General features: G+C 44.5%; 1 protein-coding gene across 1 annotated transcript in view; it reads left to right on the forward strand.

The window, feature by feature from the left end:
- The first annotated feature begins 326 nt into the window (after window positions 1–326).
- RYK (receptor like tyrosine kinase) overlaps window positions 327–25,342 on the forward strand; it is a 424,049-nt gene continuing 399,033 nt past the window's right edge. The window contains exon 1 of the mRNA XM_082248811.1: window positions 327–717. Within this exon, the coding sequence (XP_082104937.1) occupies window positions 531–717 (187 nt within the window). The 5' untranslated portion in view covers window positions 327–530. The remainder of the gene's footprint in view (window positions 718–25,342) is intronic.

Consider the following 25,342-nt stretch of genomic DNA (forward strand, 5'->3'; position numbering starts at 1 on the left):
AAGTTTTTCCTTTAGTTACACTTTAGCAATGAATACATAACAGATAGTAGTGTGACTGCAGCCTACAAAGTAATGAAGGATGTGTGTGACAGTCATACTATTCTACACAACTGAGCAGCTATCAGCTGCACAATGTGCCATACGAGTGATCAGTACACATCTTCTGATGACACAACACGCCTCCTGCAAGCCACACGTTTGTTATTATTTGTTTGGTCAATAAAGTCCCCCCCCCCCCCCCCCCGCACAAAAAAAAACCTCCAAACAAAGCACGGCCGTCCAGCAGAGGGTGCAGTGGGCTGTAGCAGAGGACGGTGGCCGGCAGGAGGCAGAAAGGCCGGAAAGGCGAAGCTGTGTGTGGTGGGAGAGCGCGTGCGCTGAGAGCTGTGTGGAGTCCGGAGAGTACGGCGGGGCGGTTCGGTGTGTGCGGTGTTCGGGGTTCGGAGCGGTGTTCTGGAGGGAAAGGGAAGGATAAACTGAGCGGGAATGGTGCGGGACGGCCCCGGGTTTCAGCACGGCCTGTGAGAGACATGCTGCCCGGGGCCCCGGACCCCCCGGGGAGGCAGCCGGGCCCCGGGCTGTGCTGTCCGTCCCTTCTGCTGCTGCTCTTCGTTTTCCCGACTCTGCTGACTGGCAGCGAGGCCCAGCCTGGAGGAGCGACCACCGAGCCTGGCCTGAACGTCTACATGAGTGTGGAGGAGGTGGGCCGCCTGATCGGTGAGTGCAGACCCGCCATTGTTACTGGAGACCGGGGAGTAGGGGGCACACACACACACAGAGCCCCCCCCCCCTATCACAAGGTACAGAGAAAGAGCCCCCCCCCCCCCAATCACAAGGTACAGAGAAAGAGCCCCCCCCCAAATCACAGGGTACAGAGAAAGAGGTCCCCCCAATCACAGGGTACAGAGAAAGAGGTCCCCCCCAATCACAGGGTACAGAGAAAGAGGTCCCCCCAATCACAGGGTACAGAGAAAGAGGTCCCCCCCAATCACAGGGTACAGAGAAAGAGGTCCCCCCCAATCACAGGGTACAGAGAAAGAGGTCCCCCCCAATCACAGGGTACAGAGAAAGAGGTCCCCCCCAATCACAGGGTACAGAGAAAGAGGTCCCCCCCAATCACAGGGTACAGAGAAAGAGGTCCCCCCCAATCACAGGGTACAGAGAAAGAGGTCCCCCCCAATCACAGGGTACAGAGAAAGAGGTCCCCCCCAATCACAGGGTACAGAGAAAGAGGCCCCCCCCCCAATCACAGGGTACAGAGAAAGAGGTCCCCCCCCAATCACAGGGTACAGAGAAAGAGGTCCCCCCCCAATCAGAGGGTACAGAGAGAGAGAGAGCCCCCCCAATCAGGGTACAGAGAGAGAGAGAGACCCCCCCAATCACAGAGTACAGAGAGGGAGAGAGACCCCCCCAATCACAGGGTACAGAGAGAGACCCCCCCAATCACAGGGTACAGAGAGAGACCCCCAATCACAGGGTACAGAGAGAGACCCCCAAATCACAGGGTACAGAGAGAGAGAGACCCCCCCCAATCACAGGGTACAGACAGAGAGAGCGAGAGAGACCCCCCCAATCACAGGGTACAGAGAGAGAGAGAGAGACCCCCAATCACAGGGTACAGAGAGAGAGAGAGAGACCCCCAATCACAGGGTATAGAGAGAGAGAGACCCCCCCAATCACAGGGTACAGAGAGAGAGAGAGACCCCCCGATCACAGAGGGAGAGAGAGAGACCCCCCCCAATCACAGGGTACAGAGAGAGACCCCAATCACAGGGTACAGAGAGAGAGAGAGAGAGACACCCCCCAATCACAGGGTACAGAGAGAGAGAGAGACCCCCCAATCACAGGGTACAGAAAGAGAGACCCCCCCCAATCACAGGGTACACAGTGAGAGGTCCCCCCCCTAACCACAGGGTACAAAGAGAGACAGGTTCCCCCCTCCCCCAATCACAGGGTACAGAGAGAGACCCCCAATCACAGGTACACAGAGAGGTCCCCCCTAACCATAGGGTACAAAGAGAGACAGGTTCCCCCCAATCACAGGGTATAGAGAGAGGTCCCCCCCTAATCACAGGGTACAGAGAGAGCGAGAGAGGCCCCCCCCAATCACAGGGTATAGAGAGCGAGAGGCCCCCCCAATCACGGTGCAGAGAAAGGGAGCCCCCCCAGTCATAGGGTGCAGAGAGGGTCCCCCCCCCCCGAATCACAGGGTACAGAGTGTATCCTCCTTTACTGGGCACCGAGACCCCCTACACACACACACACACACACACACACACACATACACAACCCCCCCCCCCCCCCCCAGGAAACAGATATAGCCCACCCCTCACAATTAACAGTGAAGGGGGGGGACACCTTACCCCCCACATCACAGGGTATAGAGAGAACCCCCCAAACTCATCACAGCGTACAGAGGGGCAGACCCCCCTACACCCAGGATACAGAGACAGACCTCCCATGGTACAGAAGGAGAGGACCCCCCCCCCCCCCCGCAGGGTACAGAGGACCCCCTCCAACTCACACAGGGAGATGACCCCCCCCAAACTCATAGGGTACAGAGATGGACCCCACTACACACACAGGGTACAGTGATGGACACCAACGACCCCCCCCCATTTACAGGGTACAGAGAGAACCCCCTCCAGCTCAATGAGTACAGAGGTAGAACCCCACTAATAAAGAACAAAGGGGGGGGGGATACCCTACTCCTGTTTCATAGGGCATTTTGTATACTTTGCCATGAGCATTTTCTATCCGCTCTCCTTGTATTGTTTTACAGTGAATAGACTCGTGTCACCAAAATGGTGTGTCTTCGTTTTCGGGGTTGTTGCCTTTTTAAAGCAGTAGTAAACCAAAAATCTACTATTTTGCAGATTACTAATCCTTAGATGTGATGGCTGCATTTTTTTCTCCTCTGTTTTCACATGGTGATCTGCCTCTATTCTGGATGAAGTAGCACAGGGGACCCCTTTGGACAGCATCATTCTCACTCTGGGGTCAAGGGAGTGTTAGATGTACTAGCAGATTTAGATACACCAACAAATTGAAGCCACTTCATAAGTAGTTACAGCAACTGTTTTTTCCTTTTTGGGATAAATATTTTACATAAAAGTGGACCAGTGTAAGCACCCATGTTAAAATGGTTTGTCCCAAACCTCTAACTGCTACATGTACAGGACAGCTTGTTCTGTTGAAAAACAGACTTGCCGTCTGGATCACCAGGTGAAAATAAAATAAAGCCAGCCTAAGGGGACCAATCTTGTGCAGGGAGGATTAGGTAAGCATCTTTCCGTTCTCCAATCCCCTAGACAAAAACAAGCAGTTGACCTGTACAGTGTGGGCACAGCCCCACCGCATGGGAAAACTTTATCTGTCCAGAATTGGGCAGTATTTGTAATGTGTATGGGGAGTTTAAGATCGACCAATAACCTATGTAGTATAAGGATCTACCTGATTGGATGACTTGGGTAGTTCCTTATATATGTTTTTGTGCATGTATGTTATTGCTCTAAAAATGTGCAATTTGTCCTGTTGGATTTTGTATTGGACAGTTCATGAGCACATAGGGTGAATGCCTTGTTTCCTCTCATCAACTGCTATATATATCTGCTCATTTTTACAAAAAGGTTTGCTGACAATGAGTGTACCCAGTGTTTTATATGTGGGTTTTTGTTGAGCAGTTCAGAGTGCCTTTGGTGTCAGTTAGATATTCTCAAGACATAGAAAGGTGACGGCAGAAAAAAACGACTGAGTAGTCCATTGAGTCTGCCTGTTTTTTTTGATGTTTTAACTTTGTTGTCTGAGTATAGATCTGTTTGTCCCAAGCATGTTTGAAGCCACTGTTGACTGTCTCACTACCTCTGCTGGAAGTTTATTCCAAGCATCAACTACCATTTCAGTAAGAGAAGACTTTATAAAATGAGTTCTAAACTTTCCTCCAGTTTGAGGTCATGTCACTGGTTTTCTTAATTTTGGTTTTCATATAAAAACTACTCTCCTGAACCTTGATGTATTTAAAGGTTTTTAATCATGTCTCCCCTTTCCATTCTTTCCTCCATACTCTAAATGTTAAGTTCCTGAAGTCACTCTCGATATGTTTTATCCTCCAAACCTGTGTGATCATTAAATTAGATTGTTTTTTTTTCTGAGGGATGTGATGGGCTCAGGATCAGTGCATTGATTGCTGTATATGGTATTCAGTAATGAGCAGCAAGTCCACCATTTCTTCTACTTGGCAATTTTGGGATGCTTGACTCACTCCAGCCCAGCATTGTTTATCAGTTCACTGTCTGTATGTACTTTGCAGAATATTCAGCCTGTTTATACTTGTTTGTTGATCTAGTGACATTTGTGTGGATATAACTGCAGATGGCAATTTCCCTTTTCATAATATTAAAGTATAACAAAGATGAAACTTTTTTTTTTTTTGGATGGGATGATAAGGGGGGAGGGGTTAGAACCTCTTGTGTTTGACTGTCTGTATTCCTGATAGGGCAATTCACTCTCATAGTCCTGATCGTCATTGTCACTGGGAATGAAAGTCGGGGTAAGCCAAGGCTTTGAGTTGGCACCAGAACAAGAATAGAGGTGAAATCTTTCAATGGGGAAACTGGTCTCTGTGACAGCTGTCTAAGAGGGGATTTTCCTCACATTTGAAACGTCACTTCCTGTTGAGTCCACAGACAGGAAGTAGAGAGAATTTTCCCTAAAAAGGGTGTTAACTGTTTCCTATTCTTATAGCTAAAACTTCTTTTTTATATTTTATTTAATATGTTGAAAGACCTTGAGTAACCCCTCTGCTGCCAATGACATGTTCCATATTTCATGCCAGTGAAATGAGTGACCTTGTTTGCATTTTAGTCAGCAGGTTCTCGGCTATTTAGTAAGTGATGGGGATGGCACCTGTGGGTAACGTAAGGTGCTGCCACCCCCCCCCCCCATGGTTCCTGGGCTCTCCTGAGAACCTTGACCACAAAATGAAGAAAAAAATGTCCTACTGGTGACCTGGAGGGTATTTAGGAATATCAATTCCCTGATGCTCTCTGCAGAGTGTGTACCAAGAGGAGCTTCACCCTGTAAACATAAATTGAAATCAGCAGCTACAAACGCTGCTGAATTAAAAAAAAAACCCCCAAAAAACACACTTAGCTGTCCCGCGATCCAGCAATGTCCTCACCCGGCCCCACTTTTTTCCTGTATTCGGGTCCAGATGCCCCCATCTTAACTGTAGGCAGCCGACTGTCCCGCAGTCTCTAGGGACCTTGGACATGTCAAGAGACTGCAGGGAAGAAAGTGAACTTCTGCAGAGATCGCCTCTGCGTTCTGACCAGAAGTGGGAGCAGGTACCTGTTAAAATCAGGTTCAAGCACCCCCCCCCCAAAAAAAAAATACAATTATGGGAGAGGAAACTGATAATAAATACCATAAGCCAAATTTACTCAGTGTCTCCTACTGATAATTTTTTTTTTTTTTCTCCCCCCCCTCGCTGTTTTTCATGTGTGCACACAGTCCTGAGGCTTATGATGACATTTTTTTTTACCTGTTGATATAATCTCTTCAAATTTGTATTTTAATTTGGGAGGCAGATTTTTTATTTTTTTTTTATGTGTAGTAAGTTCATTTTATTGTATTTTTTTTCCTGAAAATATTGATTTGATAAAGTTACATAATGTTATTGTGTGACAAAACTTCAGCTACCATCTTTTTTTTTTTTTAACCATCTTTTTATTCGACAGGGCCTCTGCTTTCAGAAAGTGTAATTTTTTTAGTGTTTTTAGAATGGTTGGTTGTAAAGGGATTTATTTATTTTTAAAAATAAACATGTTATGCTAACCTGCTTTGTGCAATGGCATTGCACATGGCAGCCCGGAAACCCTCTTTTCTGGGGCCCCAACTGGTACTCCTTGGCTCCTCTTCCTGGGTGCCACCTCCTGTGGTGGCACGACTGTAGTCTTGCTTCTAAACCGGATCATGTAAGTCCATTGACGCACACAGTGCAACTTGGTCCCATCAACAACCCCTACTTATCTTGCATGATTTGATTGACAGCAGAAGGCTCCAGTTTTTTGTGGGGAGAGAGCTAGACCCATGCCGCTGCAGTCGGGCAAAGCGATGGATTGAGTTTGAGCTCAGGTAAGTATACAGGGAGGTGAGGGGGCGATTACAACTAGTGACACTTTTTACCTTTTTAAAGCATGATCAACAGCATGGTGCTGTTGTGTTGTCATTTGTCCCCTTTTTTTTTTTTTTCTTTCTTTCTTTCTTTTTACCTAAAATACCTGATTGATCCTGCCAGTTTCTATGTCCCTCTCTGTGTGCTGGCTGAGCCCTGATCACCGTTGTCAGTTTACGTGCTTCTGTCATCTGCTGTGTTTGGAGTGTTTCTTCCTCTCCCCTCTTCCCCTTCCCTCCAGTCTGTGTCTGCATAGCCAAGCTCCTCCTGTTTCAATTCCAATGCATTGCATAACACAATGTTTTGTATCTTCTTCTCTGTTTTAGCAAGATATTCACTGCAGTATGTCAATTTATTTTTAAATGATAATCCTAAATACCTTTTTTTTGCACAACTGTGTGATCACATGATCTGCCTCGGCTGGGTGACATCACTGGGGAATCTCAGCCCCTCCCACTGCTGCTGTTGGATAGAGGGAGATCATGTGACTGCACAGAAGAGCTGTGAAAATTGGTATTTAGGGTTATAATTTTAAAAGAAACACACTCCCTGCACAAACAGAGATAATACAACCTCTTTAATGCAGGGAATACTTTTTTAAGGTAAAAAAGTTGGTGTGGTGATCTAGTAGCGAAAGGGTTAAGCATTGTATTGGTAATCTGTTAGTCCTGGGTGCTTTGCAACTATTTTTAGTTCTATTTTTGTCTTTTGTGGCTTAAAGTGAATAAGTTAATTTTTAAGAAGCTGGGTGCTAAAAGCCTTTTTTCTGTGGTTTGGGTTTTCTGGTTTGTGGAAACTAAAGTGTGAGTTTATTTTTAATCCTTGCAGAGATAAAAATAAAACTTAGAGTTAGAACTGATTTATACAGTGCAGTATGTTTCAGTTTGCAGTGGGTTAAATACCTCAGCCCGGAAAGTGTTCAATGTTTAAACTCGAAGTCAGACTTAGAAAGGCTAAGGCCCGAGGAGAGATACTTGTGTAAACATTCTTCCTTGTCCTGGTTTGCTAATTCGATTTTTATTACCTCAACATATTCTGTAGAAATTACTTTTGATTTATGTGATTGCTTCCATTAACATTTGAATAGTACATTTTCATATATTGAGAGAAAATGTTTGTGTGTAAGCTTATAGTAAAGTTTCTGTAAAACATGATCCTACAGAAGCACATGAGGATTTGTGACACCTTTTAATGTGTATCCATGGTCCAGAATATAAAATCATATATTCATTTCCACATTGTTTCAACTATTTCTAACCTACTTCTTTTAATCTAAATGATCTTGGAGTTGTAAAGATCCCTACATATTTTACTTGAATTCTGTGATGTCTTCACTAGGCCTTGTGAGTAGGCACTGCTGTCACACATTTCACAGAACCTGCCTTCTCTCAGCCCTTCTGTAGCTCAGGAGGAGTTTAAGGAGGTGGAGTCAGTACAGAAACCACTTCTGGCAGGCAGCAAGGTACCATGGGACATGTAGTCCAGGGAAATTGAAAGTAAAACAGTTGCAAAGCATGTAGGAAATTAAGGAAGTTGTGGAAAGAGATTGCCACAGACAGGTGGAACTCACACCATGAAGTAGATATTTTCAAGCAAGCTGATATTGGATTGTCAAAAAAGAAATACTGTTTGATATTACAATGATGATGATATAAATTGAAATCTGTTAGTAATGGAAATGGTTTGCTTGGGCCAAACAAACCACTTAACGTTGTAGTAAACACAAAGTTCTAGTTTAAGATGTATGTCTGGAAAAATAATTAAAAAAAAAAAAAAAAAAAGCTATAAGTTTCTACAGTCTTTGCTCATCTCCCATGTTTTATCCCTTTAAAGCAGTGGTCTCCAAGTGCGGCCTGGGAGCCAGATGCAGCCCCTTTCTTGCCTTTTTTTGCGGCCCTTTGGGCAATATTCCTCCCACTGAATGCCGGTTCACATATATGCGATGCAGGAACCCTGCAAATCCACTGTGGGTTCCCACATCGCATTAAAATCGCAGGTAGCTCACACTGCCATATGCAAAATGCTGGGGGTGTCGATACAAAGTTAACGACACCCCCAGATTGGTTGGCATATCGCAGTGGGAACTGACAGTTCGGACATGAATCTGATCACATTGGTGTGAACCACTATGCAATCCGATTCTGCTGCAGACCCAAAAAAGGGTCCTGTGCGTGTTGTGTCCGAATCTGATGCCAATTCAGCCATACAATCTGTTTGGTTGAATTCGCATTGCACAGACATCGCATGTGATTTTCAGAGCAGTGCGAATGTCTGTCATCGCTATAGTGTGAACCGGGACTGATACAAGACACTATTCTGCCAGCTGACACCAACAATGGGGCACCATTTCTTCCACTGATGCTAGGAAAATTTCCACTCCCGCTGGCCATTGTTGCCCCTCTAAAGCCTGAAGGGCAATAAACTGGCCCTTTTTGTTTTAGAAAATTTGGAGACCCCTGCTTTAAAGGGATGAAAGTACATAGACATTACCGTTTAATTTACAAGACATGCACTCAACTCATAACTCTTATAGGTTGACATCGCAGGTGTTTTTTTTTTTTTTCCCTGAGTGGTGTCGGCCCTCCCAGTTGTCTTTTGCTAAACTACTCAACCAACTGACACTCAGATCTTTACAACACAAAGGCTAATCATTCTCTAGTCAAGGATGAGCACTTTAACACTTTTAATTTGGGATGCACCGAAATGAAATTCTTGGCCGAAGCCGAATAATAATGAAATGCTTGGCCGAAGGCCGAATACCGAACGCGGTGCTTCGCATTTTTTCCATTAATTTTGCCAATATTTTGTCCTCTCTCTTGTCCTCTCGTGTCTCTCTCTCTCTCTCTTTTGTCCTCATGTCTCTCTCTCTCTCTCTCTCTCTCTCTCTCTCTCTTGTCCTCTCATGTCTCTCTCTCTCCCTAAATGTTACTGTAGGGAATGGGATTCAGTGCACACTGCAGCCTTGTACCATAGGGTTAATGTTAGTGACACTGTAGGGATTGGGAAGGATGCTGGGAATGGAAATCAGGAAGCATGCAGGCAGCCTTGTAAATTTTAATTGCAGATACAGGGCACTGGGCAGGTCAGGGTTAATGTGGTAACATTAATTACTCAGTGACAGTCAGTCAGTGTCAGTGTGGACTCGATCAGATTATACAGTGACAGACAGTCTCTCATAGTGGTGGTAGTAGGAGCCTGGAAAGGAGCACAGCCGCATACATACATTACTCACTCGTGCACTGCAGCCCGCCCCACACATTCAGTGAGTCTTACTCTCCTCCCTAGTTTTTTCAATGGCACATTCAGGAAGCCAATCACGCCGTGAGTAGCGACACAGCGGAACCAATCAGGTGTGCAGGCACGCGTGATTGGTTCGCTGTGCAGCTAATCACGGCGTGATTGGCTTCCTGAATGTGCCATTGAAAAAACTAGGGAGGAGAGTAAGACTCACTGAATGTGTGGGGCGGGCTGCAGTGCACGAGTGAGTAATGTATGCTCACCGCTGAAGTGTCCCGGCTTCACGGAAGTCTGTGAGTCCTCCTGTCCTCCTCAGAGTCCCTTCCCCCTGCCTAAGTAAATATCGTAACCTCGGCGATATGAATATCGCCTACGGCCACAGAACGATAGTCGATATCATATCGACTATCGTTCAGCCCTATTGTTCGGCACAAAATTATTCGGCCTTTTGACTTATTCGGCCGAACACCGAAAGTGCTATTTTTTCTATTTTCGGCCGAATAATGTTCGGCCGCCGAATATTCGGTGCATCCCTACTTTTAATAGCTTGTGCACTAATGCATAGCAATAGTGATCAGGGCCTATGTGTGTGTCATCTGTATAGCTTTGTCTGGAATTCAGCTTTAATGGTAATATAATTACCTTATGCTTTGGGTGCTGTTTAATGCGCAGAAGTGTCGGTGGCTCTTAAAACCTGCTTTGGCCTCAAATTGATCCCTTCAGTCCCTAACTAATTGTGAACTTTGGCAGTCAAGCAAGGGCAGTGTAGACCTCAACTTAGGCACAATAGAAATCAATAGACATCATCCTGTAAACATGCCTGTGCACACCAGTTTTCTTTTACAATTGAATAGTTTTTAGGACCATTCAAGGTGGGTTTATAAAAAGATCAGAACAAAGTAAAATGTTACAAGTTGTGTTTTGTTTTACAAATCAAAGCATACAAAAAAAATTAAAACACTACAATAAATGCAATGTAAGCCCTTGCAAAATAAATACAAATAAAGCTGTGCTAGCTGTCAACAAAAGCAAAACTATGCCCCCCATTCATACTAGTGTAGCATGACATGCATTTTGCACGTTGTCGCATTTTGCATGCAGAGCTGTCTATTAATTTGGGGTGTAGATGCTGTGTGGAGGGACCCAGGTTTTAAACTGTTATTGATGGAAGGATGACACATTAGTAAATGTAACTTGCACATGTTAAGTCTTGGCTTCCCAGAGCTTTAGATTTTAGTGGGTGTAAAGACTACAAAAAAAAAAACTATGCAGTAATGTATGCTTGTTCTACTCACTGTGGAACCTAAGGGGTTAATCATCTGCATTTACTCTTTAAAAGTGCTGTTTGATCCTGTTTTCTCTGATCCTCCCCTTCCACTATACCCAATCCATCTGCTGATAGAATAGAGCCTTGGGGGCACTCTAGCAATACACACCAAACTGAGCGTGTGCAGAGTGTGGTGTGTTGGGTGGGGGAGGGGGGGGGGCACATGTGATCAGCACAGGGTCAATTTGCACTATCCAGAGTGTCAGTGGTTATGCAGCCTCATAGGACAGCCAGAGGAGAATGAAAACTTCAGACTTTAAACCAACCCAAATAGAAGTCATAGGACTGTTAGTCTGTGCACTGTGGGAGACCAGATATAGTAAATGCAGGGTTCTGGGTCCAGTAACACTTTAAAACCCCTGGTTCCTCGCTCTCCTTACCTATATTTTTATAGTGCTGATAAGAGATGTGTGTAAATTCCTTTTTTTAATAGGCTCCGGTCACGTGATGCAGAAGCTTTACCCCCCCCCCCCCCCCAACCTGTGTCAGTGGCTGCTGCATGGTGGAGGAGGGAGCACCAACAGGTGGGCAATTTAGGTTGTTGTGTGACATCGCTCAGTTCCTGGAATTTGAGTGCTCCATGATAGGGGAGCCAGAGCATCACATGACCGGAGTGAAAAAAAGAGGGAGAAGCGGTGCTTTATTTAATACAGGAACTTGTATAGAACCATCAGTTTATGCAGAATTTTAACCTACTGGCATGTCTTTGGGGTGTGGGAAAGCAACCCCTAGGCCAGGGCTTGACAAATTTGCTTAAAATCTAGGATCCAACTAAAAAGCCATTTTGTTTAGTTTTTTCCGTGCATGCCAAATGACCGGCTTCTGTCGTACCGGCTGCCGTACACACGGCCTAATGGAGGACAGTTTTTAATGAACTGGCTGATGGTGCCGGGCATTCGGCCAGTGTGTACTTGGCTTGATGGTGTGATGGGTAGTGGCTCTCTAGGGAAGGACCGTGCAGCAAGTTGGAGGCAATAGGAGATCCAGTTACTCATGCGCATTTTACACGTGTACCTCCTCTAAGCGGAATCTGCTTGCTTAGTGGGGATTTCTGCGTTAATCCCCACTGAGCAGGTGGATGACAGGTCTTGTCCGGTCTGCTATGCAGAGCGAACATGGACACAGTTCCGATCTCTCCTCTATGGGGCAGTCGGATGGAAATGGACTGCCTGTCCATTTCAATCCGATGCCATCTGTCTGACGGATGGAAAGTAGGACCACCATCCATCTGTTTTTAGCCGACCGGATCGGATGGCGGCGGTTGTCAGCGGACATCCGCCACTCCATAGAGGAGACTGGAGGCTCCGATCAGGTCTGCCTGAAAAACTGACAGGCGGACCTGATCAGACAGCCCGTGTGAAAGGGGCCTTCGGCTGTGGAATGACAGGGAGAGAATAAAAAATGGGATTGTAAATGGAACTGAGGCTGTTCTGACCATGTGCCCCATACTCCCTGTCCACTCACCGGTAAGGACAGGGCACCAGATCAAGCCCTCAACATCTTCAACCTCTTCTCAGAGCAGTGAGAACAGGCAGTGGAAACTCAGCGTCGCCAGTTTGTTGCAGCTTGTTGCAGCTCGGCCACCACAAGAGGGCTCCAGTTGCCGGATGTAAGCGTCTTCCTACAGCAGGCCACAGAGCTGCGGCCTCTTAACGGCAGGCACCTCATCTGAGTCTGTGCACCCGCGGGCAGGAGCCGCATGGGGACAGGACACCTGCCGCAGTGTAGACCAGGTGCCAGGCCACTAATTCCAGTCGCTGATGCGACCTGGCGCTTGGGGTTTGTCGAGCCCTGCCCTAGGGACACACTTAACCCTTTGATCCCCCCTGATTTTAATCCCTTCCCTGCCAGTGTCAGTACAGTAACAGTGCATATGTTAACATTACTGTAATAATGTCACTGGTCCCCTCAAAAGTGTCGGTTAGGTGTCTGATCCGTCAGTCAAAATGTCGCAATCCTGCCAAAAATCGCTGATCGCCGCCATTACTAGTAAAAAAATAAAAAAATTGGCATAAATTTATCCCATGGTTTTGTAGACGCAATAACCTTTGCACAAACCAATATAAACTAATTGGGATTTTTTTTTTACCAAAAATGTGGCAGAATATATATTGGCCTAAATTGATCAGAAATTTTTTTTTTTTTGGCAGAAAGTTACAATATTGTGTGGTTTTTCTTTTCTTTATTTTTTTTTCCCAGAATTGTCACTCCTTTTTTTTGATTATAGAGCAAAAAATTAAAACCGCAGAGGTGATCAAATACCCCCCAAAGAAAGCTCTATTTGTGAGGGGAAAAAAGGACATAATTTTTATTTTGGTACAGCGTCGCATGACCACGCAATTGTCAGTTAACGGCTTGCCGACCAGCCATCGTAGTTTTTCTGTGGCAGGTTGGCTCTGTCCCGCGAAACGCCGTACCTGTACTTCACTTCTCAGGAGTGCATGCCGCCGGAGGCACGCGCCAATTGGCTACAGGAGAAGCCAGTCACCGATTGCCGCCGTGCACCCCACGATCGCTCCTGTGGAGACAGAATAGCGGTCTGTCATTGTGAACACGGCAGACCGCTGTCCTGTCGGTTATGAACACCGGGATCCTGTGTTCCTCTTATTTAAGAACACAGGTCTCTGTGTTCATGCAGCAAGCCCACCCCCCTTCCCACAGTTGGGAAGCACCCCCTAGGGACACATTTAACCTTTTGATTGCCCTGGTGTTAACCCCTTCCCTGCCCGTGTCATTAGTACAGAAACAGTGCCTATTTTTAGCACTGATTACTGTAGTAATGTCACACTAAACACAAAAAATGTTAGTTAGGTGTCCAATCTGTTTGCAGTGTCAGTCCTGCTAAAAATTGCTGATCGCTGCCAATACTAGTAAAAAAAAATAGATGATTAAAGATGTCATTTTTATTTAATATACACTTTATTGGGATATTTTTTAACCAAAAATTAGTATCCGAATACAAATTGGCCTAAAATGAACAAAAATTAGATTTTTTTTAAAAGGATTTTTTTTTTTTATTTGGATTGTTTTTAGCAGAAAGTTAAAAAAAAAATGTTTTTATAGCGCTAAAAATAAAAATTGCACAGGTGGTCAAATATCAAGAAAAGCGCTCTTTCTGGGGAAAAAAATACCTACTTTTTTTGGGTACAGCGTCGCACGACCACGCAATTGTCAGTTAAAGTAACGCAGTGCCGTATAGCAAAAAAAATGGCCTAGTTATTAAGGGGGTAAAACCTCCTTGGTCGAGAAGTAGTTAAACAGACGACCATGTTCTGCTAGGTGGAAGTGCTAACTACTTAGTCACTGTGCTTATTAAAGTGTTACCCCAATATTTCATATTCCTGATATGTGCCAGCTGTACCATGTAATTGTATGAAAAAGTATCCTTACCTCTGTATTACTTCCTTTGTGTGAAATCCCCGGTGTCCCTGCCAGTTCCTCTGCTTTCCTGTAAGGGTCCTTTCACACGGGCTTTCTGTCCATTTTGCTCAGTGGGGATCGATCCGCCGATCCCCGCTGAGCAGGTGGATGACAGATCTTTCTCTGCTTGTTTTGCAGAGACAGACCTGTCAGATCCTCGCTCTTCTCTATGGGTGATTGGATGAACAGACTGACTGTCCGTTTTCATCCGATCCGATCCTCCAGACGGATGGAAAATAGGGTTTCCATCGGTCTGGATTTCTTGGACCGGATTGGATAGCAGCAGGTGTCAGCGGACATGTCACCGCTGAAATCTGCTGCTCCATAGGGGTACATGGAGCAGAGGTCCGCCTGAATAACTGACAGGCGGACCTGATCGGAAAGCCTATGTAAAAGGGCCCTTAAAAACTGACCACACTAGGCAGGGAAACACTTTGTTCTCAACTGCATAAGAGAACTGATCACAGAGGGAATGTGATTAATTCTAAAAAAAAAAAAAAGATTAAAAAGGTATTTTTTAATGGCTTTTTTTTTTTTTTTTTTTTTTTTTTTTTAGATCTATACATGTACATCTATACATCTTCTGCCTTTCATTTCAATTTAAAATAAATAGGTTGTTTTACAATCACTTTGTGGTTCTAAAGTTAAAGGTGTGTGTTTTTTTTTTTTTTTTTTTTTTTTTTTTTTTTTTTTTTTTTCTTTATATGCATTATGTGCATGCAGGTACAAAAAACTGCTAGTTCCTAAAACTGCAGTGGACGGTGAACATTTACTGCTGATATCTTTGTAACAACTAGGAATCTAATCCTAAGGCCTCTTTCACACGGCCGCTCCGTATGTCCGCAAATCATCCTATTTTTTTTTTGCAGATTTACGGACATAATGTAAGTCAGTGGCATTGCGGATGTCAGCGGAATACCATCCGCTGACATCCGATTTTCTTCCTTCCTATTTTTCTTCCATTTAAAAAACGGAAAGGAAGCAAAATCAGATGTCAGCGGTGTCATCCGCTGACATCCGCAATGCCCATAGACTTACATTATGTCCGTATATCATCCGCAAACGGATGGGATGATATGCGGACATACGAAGCGGATGACGCAAGTGTCATCTGCTCCGTGAAGAAAAAAAAAAAAGGACCGCAGCGGAGCAAAACACCGGAGCGGCCGTGTGAAAGAGGCCTAAGGCTGGTAGTTTCAGTGTCCCATATATTCATTGCATTTGGAAATGAGTCTCCAAGGTAATAGAGGCCAACATAGGTCTTGCAAATCATGGACATGTGTCTCTGCTTACTAGGACCGGAGATGGTACAAGATAAGCGAACCGGTTAAAACTTTTGGTATGAAAAACCTGAGACCCAGCTGCTCTGGACTTGGATATTTTTAGAGAGCTCAATTGTAAACTAAATTAAAATTATCCTTGCATCAACCTTGACTAAAAGCTCCTGGGCCCTTATCTTTGAGGGAAGTACATTAAATTGCAGATAAGTAGATCTGATTTTTATGCAATGTCTTTGTCTCTCTTAGCACTAGATACTGCATTATGTTCACTTAAAGGGAAACAGTGGTCAAATTATACATCGGAAAATGATCAGCTTAAAAAGTACATCTGTCAGTATAAAAAATGCCTAGTATCCCTGTTTGTACTTCACCAATCTCCCAGCACTCCCCACTAACCTCTGTCCTAGGCCTGTGTCTGATCTACAGAGCTTCAACACTTCCAAAAAGTGTAAAAGTTTTTCATATTGCAAGGGCCTAGGATTCTGGGATAGTGAGGAGTGCTTGCAGATTGCTACACTTTAAACCTATCTATGCTAGCAACATAAACCAATCCTGTGCATCTGTAAATGTTATAAATGTATGTTAAAGAGCTATTTCAGGAAACAAAGTAAAGCTTCAAATGCTAGGGCTCTTTCACACAGGCGGGACCTATACAGATCCGCCTGTCAGTTTTTTTTTTTTTGGCGAATCTGAACGGTCCCCCTATGCATCTCTATGGGGCATCGGATGTCAGCGGAGACATGTCTGCTGACATCCGATCCGTCAAATCTGGACGGATGAAAACCCTATTTTCCATCCGTCCAGCGGATCGGATGAGAACGGACCGACGGTCCGTTCCTATCTGATTCCCCATAGAGATGTATTGGGAAGGGGAACTGACAGCTGTGTCTCAGCACACAGTGAGGAGAACAGCTGTCACCCTCCTGCTCAGTGGGGGATCGGCGGATCGATCCCCCGCTGAGAAAAACGGAGTCCGTCCTACGGACGGACAGTGTAAGAGCCCTTACCCTGTAAACGCTGCAACTATACAACAATCAGTTTGTGTAATTTACAGTAAAGTATATTTCCTTCTCCTCCTTTGTGGATAGCCTAGAACAGGACACCTGTTGGGTTTTTACTGCTATTTGGTCCCCGTTAGAGAGATTTCTCCTCACCCCCTGTTCTGCTGACATTTCATCACCGGAAACATTTGCATATCAAAGGCAGGAATTTGATCTGTAAGGCATATCTTAAAGCGGAACTTCAAGTAGAGCTATAGGCAAACCTTCTTTTTTTTGTCCCTTTATATTTTGTATAGAGCAAGGGAGGGAAACCCGTTGGATGTTTTTTTTTTTTTTTTTTTCGCTATCTGTGTCCCATTGCGAAGATTTCCCTTCACTTCCTGTCCCATAGCAAAACAGGAAGTAAGAGGAAATCCTTGCAAATTCAAGGAATTCCTTGGGGATCCCCAGGTCACCAGAACTAGTATCCCCATTGGAAGGGTTCCCCTCTATTACTTTTCTGGGGACAAGTGAGGTTTTCCTCTTTTAATTTCACTTTCCCAAGGTTTCTTCCAGTACAGCCCATGAGACCTAGGGCTCCTCCTACCAGGACAGGAAACGCCTTAACCCCACCAGATAAAAGGCACACCTCCAGTCCTCACCTTTTCAGTTGTAGTGTTTCCTCAGGGCATGGGGTAACATGTTTCCCGGAACCTGATTCTTTGGTCTCATGGTCTGTCCTTTGGAGACTTGAAAAGAATCTTCCCTTCTCCTGCCCAGTGTGATACCTCTACTTAAGTAGTTAGTGGTGGCTGCTCTTCTCCTGTCCTCAGTGTCTGGGGAGAGCCAAGACTGCAGATGGCGTCCTGGAAAGCAGGAAGGAGTCTCTGTCTGGTCCATGGTGGCGGTGTCCATGCAGGCAAGCGTGGTTGGCTGTACAGAACGCCTTGCTGATGCAGGGATTCTTCCTGATACAGTTCCACGTGTAGGGCGAAAGGGGCGGAGCGCTTGCGTTTCACACTGGCCCCAGGAAGTGGCAAGGTCACTTCCGATCGCGGTGACGTCATCAGCGGGCGCCAGAGACACTAGTTCCATTCTCTGTAAGGGCGAACAGGAGGTTGCTGGGTGGCTGATGTTGTGTGGGAACACTGACAGAGTGGGATGGATTCCTCTGCAGCAACTGCTCAGGCAGCAGGCGCAGGCTCTGGCACCAGATTCCAGAACTAGGCAAATTATGTCATGCATCCCAGGAGTCTTCGGGAGGGAAGGAGGGGTTCTCAGCTCCTGCCTTCATGCCTGAGTTAGTGCATGAACTACTTTGAAGTTGCTGCAACTTTAAGTTGCGTATATATGGGTATTTTTGGAGAACATGGGGAACGACTTGTCGTGCAACTCTGATGTCCAATGTTGCATGACAAGTTGCACAAGTGTGAAAGAGGCCTTAAGGGCAGATGGATTCCTGGAAGTAAATGCTACATGAATTATCTGCCCTTATTCAAGATGGTCACATCTAGGAATGGTAGGGAGAGTTTTTCAAAGTAATTTCTCAGCAAAATAAAGCATGGGATGGATGAACAAGTTTGCGTTTTTGAAAAAGTAAAAATTAATTAAATAGCAATATTTGGTGTTCAGATGCAGTGTAGTTCTGCTTTAACCACTTCAGCCCCGGAAGGTTTTACCCCCTTAATGACCAGGCCATTTTTTGCGATTCGTCACTGCATTGCTTTAACTAACAGTTGCGTGGTCGTAAGACGCTGTGCCCAAATACAATTGATGTCCTTTTTTTTTTCCCCCACAAATAGAGCTTTCTTTTGATGGTATTTGATCACCTCTGCGGTTTTTAGATTTTGCGCTTTTAGATTTTGCGCTATAAACAATAGTGACAATTTTGGAAAAATTGTCACTATTGTAAAAATTTTTACTTTCTGCTATAAAACCTTCCCAATAAAAAAAAAAAAAAAAAAAAAAAAATTTTTTTTTTATTAGTTTAGGCCAATTTGTATTCTGTTACATATTTTTGGTAAACAAAATTCCCGAAAAGTGTATATTGGTTTGCGCAAACGTTATAGATTTTTGGACTTTTTTTATTTTTTGTTTTTATTAGTAGTGGGCGGGGATCAGTGATTTTTTTTTTTTTTTTTTTTTTTTTTTTTATAAATTCGTTTATTGAAGAAACAGAGAAGGCACATCACAGTTCAAACAGAGAAATGCAAGGAACGATATCAGGCAGAAGCGAGCAAACCGAACACATGTGACATTTCAGTACAGAAAAACTTGACAATATGCTAAATACCAGTAAATGACTGGGAGAACAATATGAATATCGCAAGGTAACGTGCTATAGAGAAGAACACCCCTGAGACCTCTCTATGGAGAAACGTAAAGTGCAAAACAAGTGACAATAGAGTACCGACCACGACACCCCCCGGCATCTATCACCTGGCCGGTAGCAGGCGCGCAGGGGGAAGTCCCCCGGGCAGTCATCAGGTATCACAGCGGCCCCAGGGGGGAATATCACTCAAAATCTCTTCGGGGTATGTAACTAATAAAGACGTGCAGAGATATGCCTAAAGAAAAAATCTGGTAGTAGATAGACAGCAAAGAAAAGAGGGAGATCCAATCCGCGACACCCAAGAACATAGCAGATTGGAAGCAGGGGAGAGAAAAAGAGTCAAAGAAGACATCAAAGGGGAGGTGGAAGTAAACAGAGGCAGGAGAGAAAGAGGGGGGGGGGGGAGGGAGCAGTCCGGCCCAATGACAGCAGCACCCTCAGATCAAGAGATCACGATATTCTGCTGTGAACGTGAATTCATGCCAGTAAAACCAGCGCTTCAGAAATTTCTCTCTGTCACCGCGCTCCGTCACCATCAGGTCTTCCATCTCATTGATACATTTTATCTTACGGGGATCAGTGATTTTTAGCAGGACTGCGACATTGCGGCAGACAAATCTGACACTGACACTTTTTTTGGGGACCAGTGACACCAATACAGTGATCAGTGCTAAATAATATGCACTGTTACTTTATAAATGACACTAGCAGGGAAAGGGTTAATACTAGGGATGATCAAGGGGTTAACTGTGCTCCTAAATTGCGCTTACGAACTGTGGGGGCACTGTGACAGGCACACAGAGATCAGTGTTTCCGCTTAGCTGAGACACGGGATCTCATTGTGACTGTCTGACAAGAGAGCCACCTGCCTTGTTCACATAGTCAGTTTCTCTGAAGATTTTGGGAGGCTGGCAGCGATCGCGCTCGCTCCTCCCGTGGTCTGGCTCCCACCGAGACCATGTGCACATAGTCACGTAGATGCGCAGTCGAGCCCTTGGGGCGGTCGAAAAGTGGTTAAAGTGTGTGTGTGTGTGTATGTGTGTGTGTGTGTGTGTATGTATATATATATATATATATATATATATATATATATATATATATATATATATATATATATATATATATATATATATATATATATATATATATATATATATATATATTAAAAAAATAAAAATGTTTTTATTTTTAAACAAAAAAAAATGTTCTACTTACCTGCTCTGTGAAGTGGTTTTGCACAGAGCAGCCTAGATCTTCCTCTTCTCACATCTCTCGCTGGCGCTCTTGGTCCCTCCCTCTTGCTGACTGCCCCCACGGCAAGCAGCTTGCTATGGGGGCACCCAAGGCGGGTCGGTGCTCTATGTCCATTCAGACACGGAGCGGCTCGGCCCTGTCCCCTCTCTCTCTCCTTATTGGCTCACTGACTTTGACAGCAGCAAGAGCAAATGGTGCCTAATGCTGTGTCTCAGTCAATTAGGAGGTAGAGTCCCCGGCGGCCGAGTCTTTTCTGCACATAGAAGTGTTTGTTTCTTTTTTTTATATATTTATCTTTATGCATAGAATGCATGAAGATTTAAAAAAAAAAAACCCTTCTGCCTTTAGAACCACTTTAACATTTTTGTGTGTGTTCCAGCATTGGCAGTACGTAAAATATAAAATCACCAGATTACAGAAAAAAGGAATTGAGATGGGACTAGTGCAATACAACAATGTCCAAAAGAAAATACATTTGGTTCCTGCTACTACACCTTGGAGGTATTTATGTTAACCTTACTGAATATCGACCATAGACTCCAGATGGTGGTCAGAAGGGCACACGTGATCCCAGTGCCCTCAGGCATTTGTGCATGTTGGCTTTTCTGTAATGGAATGGTTACATTGTGCGACTGGTCATGTTTAGCCTATAAGAAGAGAAGATACCTGCAGATGGTAATCCGTATAAATTGGAAATGGTTTTGTAATTATTCCAGCTACTACTTCATCCAGGGGTAGAAAGAGGTGCAGATAACCTACCTAACCAGGCCCCATTAAAAAGTAAAGAAGGTCAGTAGAAAGTAAGAGTGCAGGGGGTCAGGAAAAATGAATGTGGCGTGCAGGGGTCAGAAGTAGCTCAGTCACCTGTAGTATGTAAACCCACACATCTGCCAATGTGGATTCCTCTTAAAACACTGTGAGCCTAGCACAGAGGACCCGTCATTAGAGCCAGCAACCCTTTACTGCCTACTGCCCACTGGCTCTGACACATCCCCCCCCACTTCCCAATTTCAGGAACATGTTCTGCAGCACTTGTCCCCCACCAGTCCCTCTTGTCCCCCACCAGTCCCTCTTGTCCCCCACCAGTCCCTCTTGTCCCTGATAACATAGATACATCTCCTGTTCTGACTGCTGGTTGGGTTGGACCTCTCCTTGCGCTGCTTGCTGATGATGCTGGCTCTCTTGGTCAGGGCAGTGTCAGCCGTCAATATTGCTGTTTTGCTGCTCTGATCTGAGAGGCGGTGGATGGGGTCAGGGGCTGGGGACACAGTGGGGTTGCTATCTAGCCATTAGATGGCTGCAATCAACTGGTTGCCAACCCCAGACATATCAACAAGCCTGGCCCAAAAAGAGTTGTGGGATCACGGTGGACATCAAATGATGTTGTTTTCTAATATTCATCTGTCTATGGGCACTTTGAGGCTGACTGTGTAGAATATAGTGACAGGAACTGAGAGATAAACCCACCTATGTTGCAATCATTGCATCAAAGCTGTAGAGAAGTAGCTGGATCTTTTCACTTCCATGAAGTAAATGGAGGAAAAAAACACTCCAGGTGCCCTCACTGCCCTGACTCCTCTATTATCAGTGGTTTGTTAGCCTCCTTCATATCCTAACTTAGTGTTGTCCAGACATTCAGCTGGCACAGGAGGATCTGTTAAAGGGGTGATCTGTAGTTCAGCTTGTGTGCTAGGTTTTTATATTAGGAAGTTTTTCATTTATTTTATTTCAAAAGCATTATGTGGGATGTGTGAATGGCTGAGGCTTCTGAACGGACTTGTTTACACAGCAGGTTTGAAGTAGCTCATCTGTTCAGACATAATTGACTTGGAAGATTTATGAAGCTTACTTAGTAAACAGTAGGGTAGAAAAATTGGCTTTAGATGCCTGTAGGCAGTATGTAAAGAAAGGGTTGTGTTTCTTTAGGTGAAGTAACATATGTAGTTTCTCTGTGCAGCAAATCCTGAGGTGAGGTATATTGTCTTTAGAGCAGAGTTACTGAGTCACCAGTTCAGCAATTGATCGAGTGTTATCCCATGAATGTGTTCGATGTCTGCTCAGTGTAAGCTGATACTCCATACACATGGAAGGAAGCATTCCATCTTTGAATAGCTGCTCAATGGACACCTCACTGGCAGAGCTAGGGACACAGCAATATTAAATGTAGTAACGTGAGATCTTCATTGGATGTTTTCAGTGGGAAATCTGTAATCACACTTTTCCCTTCAACATAACATTTTCAGTTCTTTCAGGGAGTACAAAAGATTTCCTCGTTAGAATACCTTTCCTACAGAAAGGAGAAAAATGATAGGGCAATTTATCATGTTCTGTTAGCCTCCATACAGTCATAGCTTTCTCCCTTGCTATGCTGTCGCCTCATTGTCTTATTATAGAAGTAGGATTATGTTTAGGCTGATTAAAACCCAGTCTGTTTAACTTCAGTCTTCATGCCAAGTTACTGTCCAACTAGCTGCAGATTCTTAATATCTGCAGAATCTATTAGGGCTTTGTATCATTCAGCGCCTGGCCTGTATTGCACAGTATATATTCTACCCAAATGCTCCACTTGGCATTAAAGGAGTGCTAGATGTCCTTTTTATTGGTCAAAGGTAAAAAAAAAAAGTTTATTGGAAGTAAATGAGGATAGTATAGTGCAGATATATATATATATATATATATATATATATATATATATATATATATATATATATATATATATAGTAGAACTTCAAAAACAGCTGTTGCTAAATTTGCCCATTATGGTAACCCTCCTGTCGAATTCATATTGTGCCTTCAGGTCCAAAACTATTGTCTTGTATTTGGATAACATACCTGCAAGTGCTGAGGCTGATGGCTTTTCTGCCCAGATGAAAGTTTCCCTGGTGTTGTGATTTACCACAAGTGGGAGAACAGTAGTGGTCAGGAAAAAAAGTTTGCATGCCGTGTTGCTTGAACAGTTACCTGACCATAACCTGGACGCATATGGTTGCCTGTAAAGACACGACATGTCCTAGAAATGGTTTACAATTTATTTTTTTCCCAAAGCTAAAGCTGCTTTAATAACGCCAGAAATTAGACTCTCACAATTTTAGTAAGTGAATAGAATGAGATGGTTTAGTACAAGCAGTATCTGGTAATTTGTGGGCTTTGTGTTGAGCCCTTCCTACTGGAGATTGTAATCCATGACTTGTCGTGAACTTGTCTTTAGCAAACATTTTATTCATTTTTTTTTTTTTTTAATCTGTGTCAAAGGAACTGTTTCTTCTTGACTTATAAGAGACTTGTGCACTACTTTGAAGAGACTTAAATGATAGGCGACTTTGTCTTTGGGGAATGAGGCAACTCCCATTGAAGTCTATGTGCACAAGTCGGATAGAGGTCGCCTTGAAGTAGTACAGGAACCTTTTTCTAAAGTCAGAGCGACTTCAGTAGTGCATATTAAAGCGGAGTTCCAGCCATTTACTCACCTGTCCAACGGTCCAGCGATGCGGCCGCCGGAAGCCTCGATCCTCTCCCTCGGCGCCGGCATCACTGCTGTGGGCACCCGGCTGTTAGTTTGCGGCTTCACAGCCGGGTACCCACTGCGCATGCGCGAGTCGCGCTGCGCGCCGTGATTGGCCGGCAATCTTCTGGGACCTCTGACGTGTCCCAGAAGATTGCAGGGAGGGAGGGGGAGAGGAGAACTTCCGCTCAGGGCGCCGCGGCGCTCCGAGCGGAAGTGGGAGCGGGTACCTGTCAAAACTAGGTACCCGCTCCCCCCCCCCCCCAAAAAATGACATGCCAAATGTGGCATGTCGGGGGGTCAGGACTCCCTAAAGCGGAAGTTCCACTTTTGGGTGGAACTCCGCTTTAAGACGGCTCTCATTCATTTACATTGAATTTGTGATGACAAGAGACTTGGGGCGACTTGAGGGCACACAAGTCGTGTCCTAAGTCGGAGTAGTGTGAACCGGCTCTTACCTTTTGGAGTAGGTTACACGTTACACCCATATTTAGGTGTAGCATACTCTAGGTCTGCCCCCTGATTCCCTACCTTTACATTTTGAAAACTCTGTTCGCTCCGCCTGCACAGCCATGTCATTTATTCACAGAGCTGTCTGCCACTGCAGCAGATGGCTTGTAGTTCTCAGAAAGCACTTCGAGGGGGGGCGCTGAGGACCACCCTTGTAATTCATTCACACTTCTTCCAGCTTTGTAACAGTCTGTACAAAGGTACGGCCTGGAAGCTGGAGGCACCGTCTGCAGGAGCCTGGCATTGCATGTGTGATCTTCTGATCATAGATGTAATGCTCAATAGTTTCATGAAACATAGATGATTCTGCAAAAAATATATGCCTTTTTATTGTTTGTGGTTTTTTTTTTTTTTTTCCAAAAAGGGGAATTTTAGGCATAATACTGTTTCTCTGAAAATAAGACCTACCCAGAAAATAAGACCTACTGTGATTTTCGGGGAGGGCTGCAATATAAGCCCTAGTTTAAAGTGTTTGAAAAATCCTAGAATATACTCTATTACTGTTTTTTATATAATGTCCAATGTGTGTGTGTTTCTGTATTATAATTGTGTCAAATACCTTTTGGTACAGCGCCGCTCAGCTGATCTCCTGCTGCTCTCCTCCTCCTGTCAGCAGGGTATCTCAGCCCCTGCCCTCTGCAGCGCACAGAGCAGGGAAGAGAGCTCCAGGGGGGGTCACGGAAGCGCAGAGCTGTAACTAAGGTATTTGGCACAATTATAATACAGTAACACAGTCAAAACACACATTGGACATGATATAAAACCAAGAGAAGAGAGCTCCAGGGGGTCACAGAAGCACCGAATGGTGTTGTAACGAAGGTATTTGGCACAATTATAATACAGGAACACACACATTGGACATGATATACTAATAGAGTGAATTCTAGGATTTTACAAACACTTTTGGGAAGTGAAGACGGCACATTATATGTTAAGACCTACCCCAAAAATAAGCCCTTCTGTCTTTTGGTGGCAAAATTAATATAAGACCCGGTATTTTCGGGGAAATGCGGTACTAAAGTTACGCATTCTATAGTAACAACCTTGTCTCTGGGCTTGCTAACCTAGCACTTCACACTAGAGTATTCCTTTAAGCAGTTTGGGGCCACTCTGTACCATTGCACAGAGCCAGATAGTATACCATATTTGTTAATTTAAATAATAAAAAAAAAGGTTTGCCTTCAGAAACGCTTTTAATGTGCTTCAGTAATGGTTTTTTGATACTGGATTTGGATTATGGCCTATAGTTCAAATTAATGCTAAAGCCTGAATGTTTTTTTTTTTTTTTTTGCCCATAGTGCACTGCATTCTCTTCATTAGGGTAA

Source organism: Pelophylax lessonae (genome assembly GCF_965119305.1).
Source record: "Pelophylax lessonae genome assembly, chromosome: 3".
Classification (NCBI taxonomy): domain Eukaryota; kingdom Metazoa; phylum Chordata; class Amphibia; order Anura; family Ranidae; genus Pelophylax; species Pelophylax lessonae.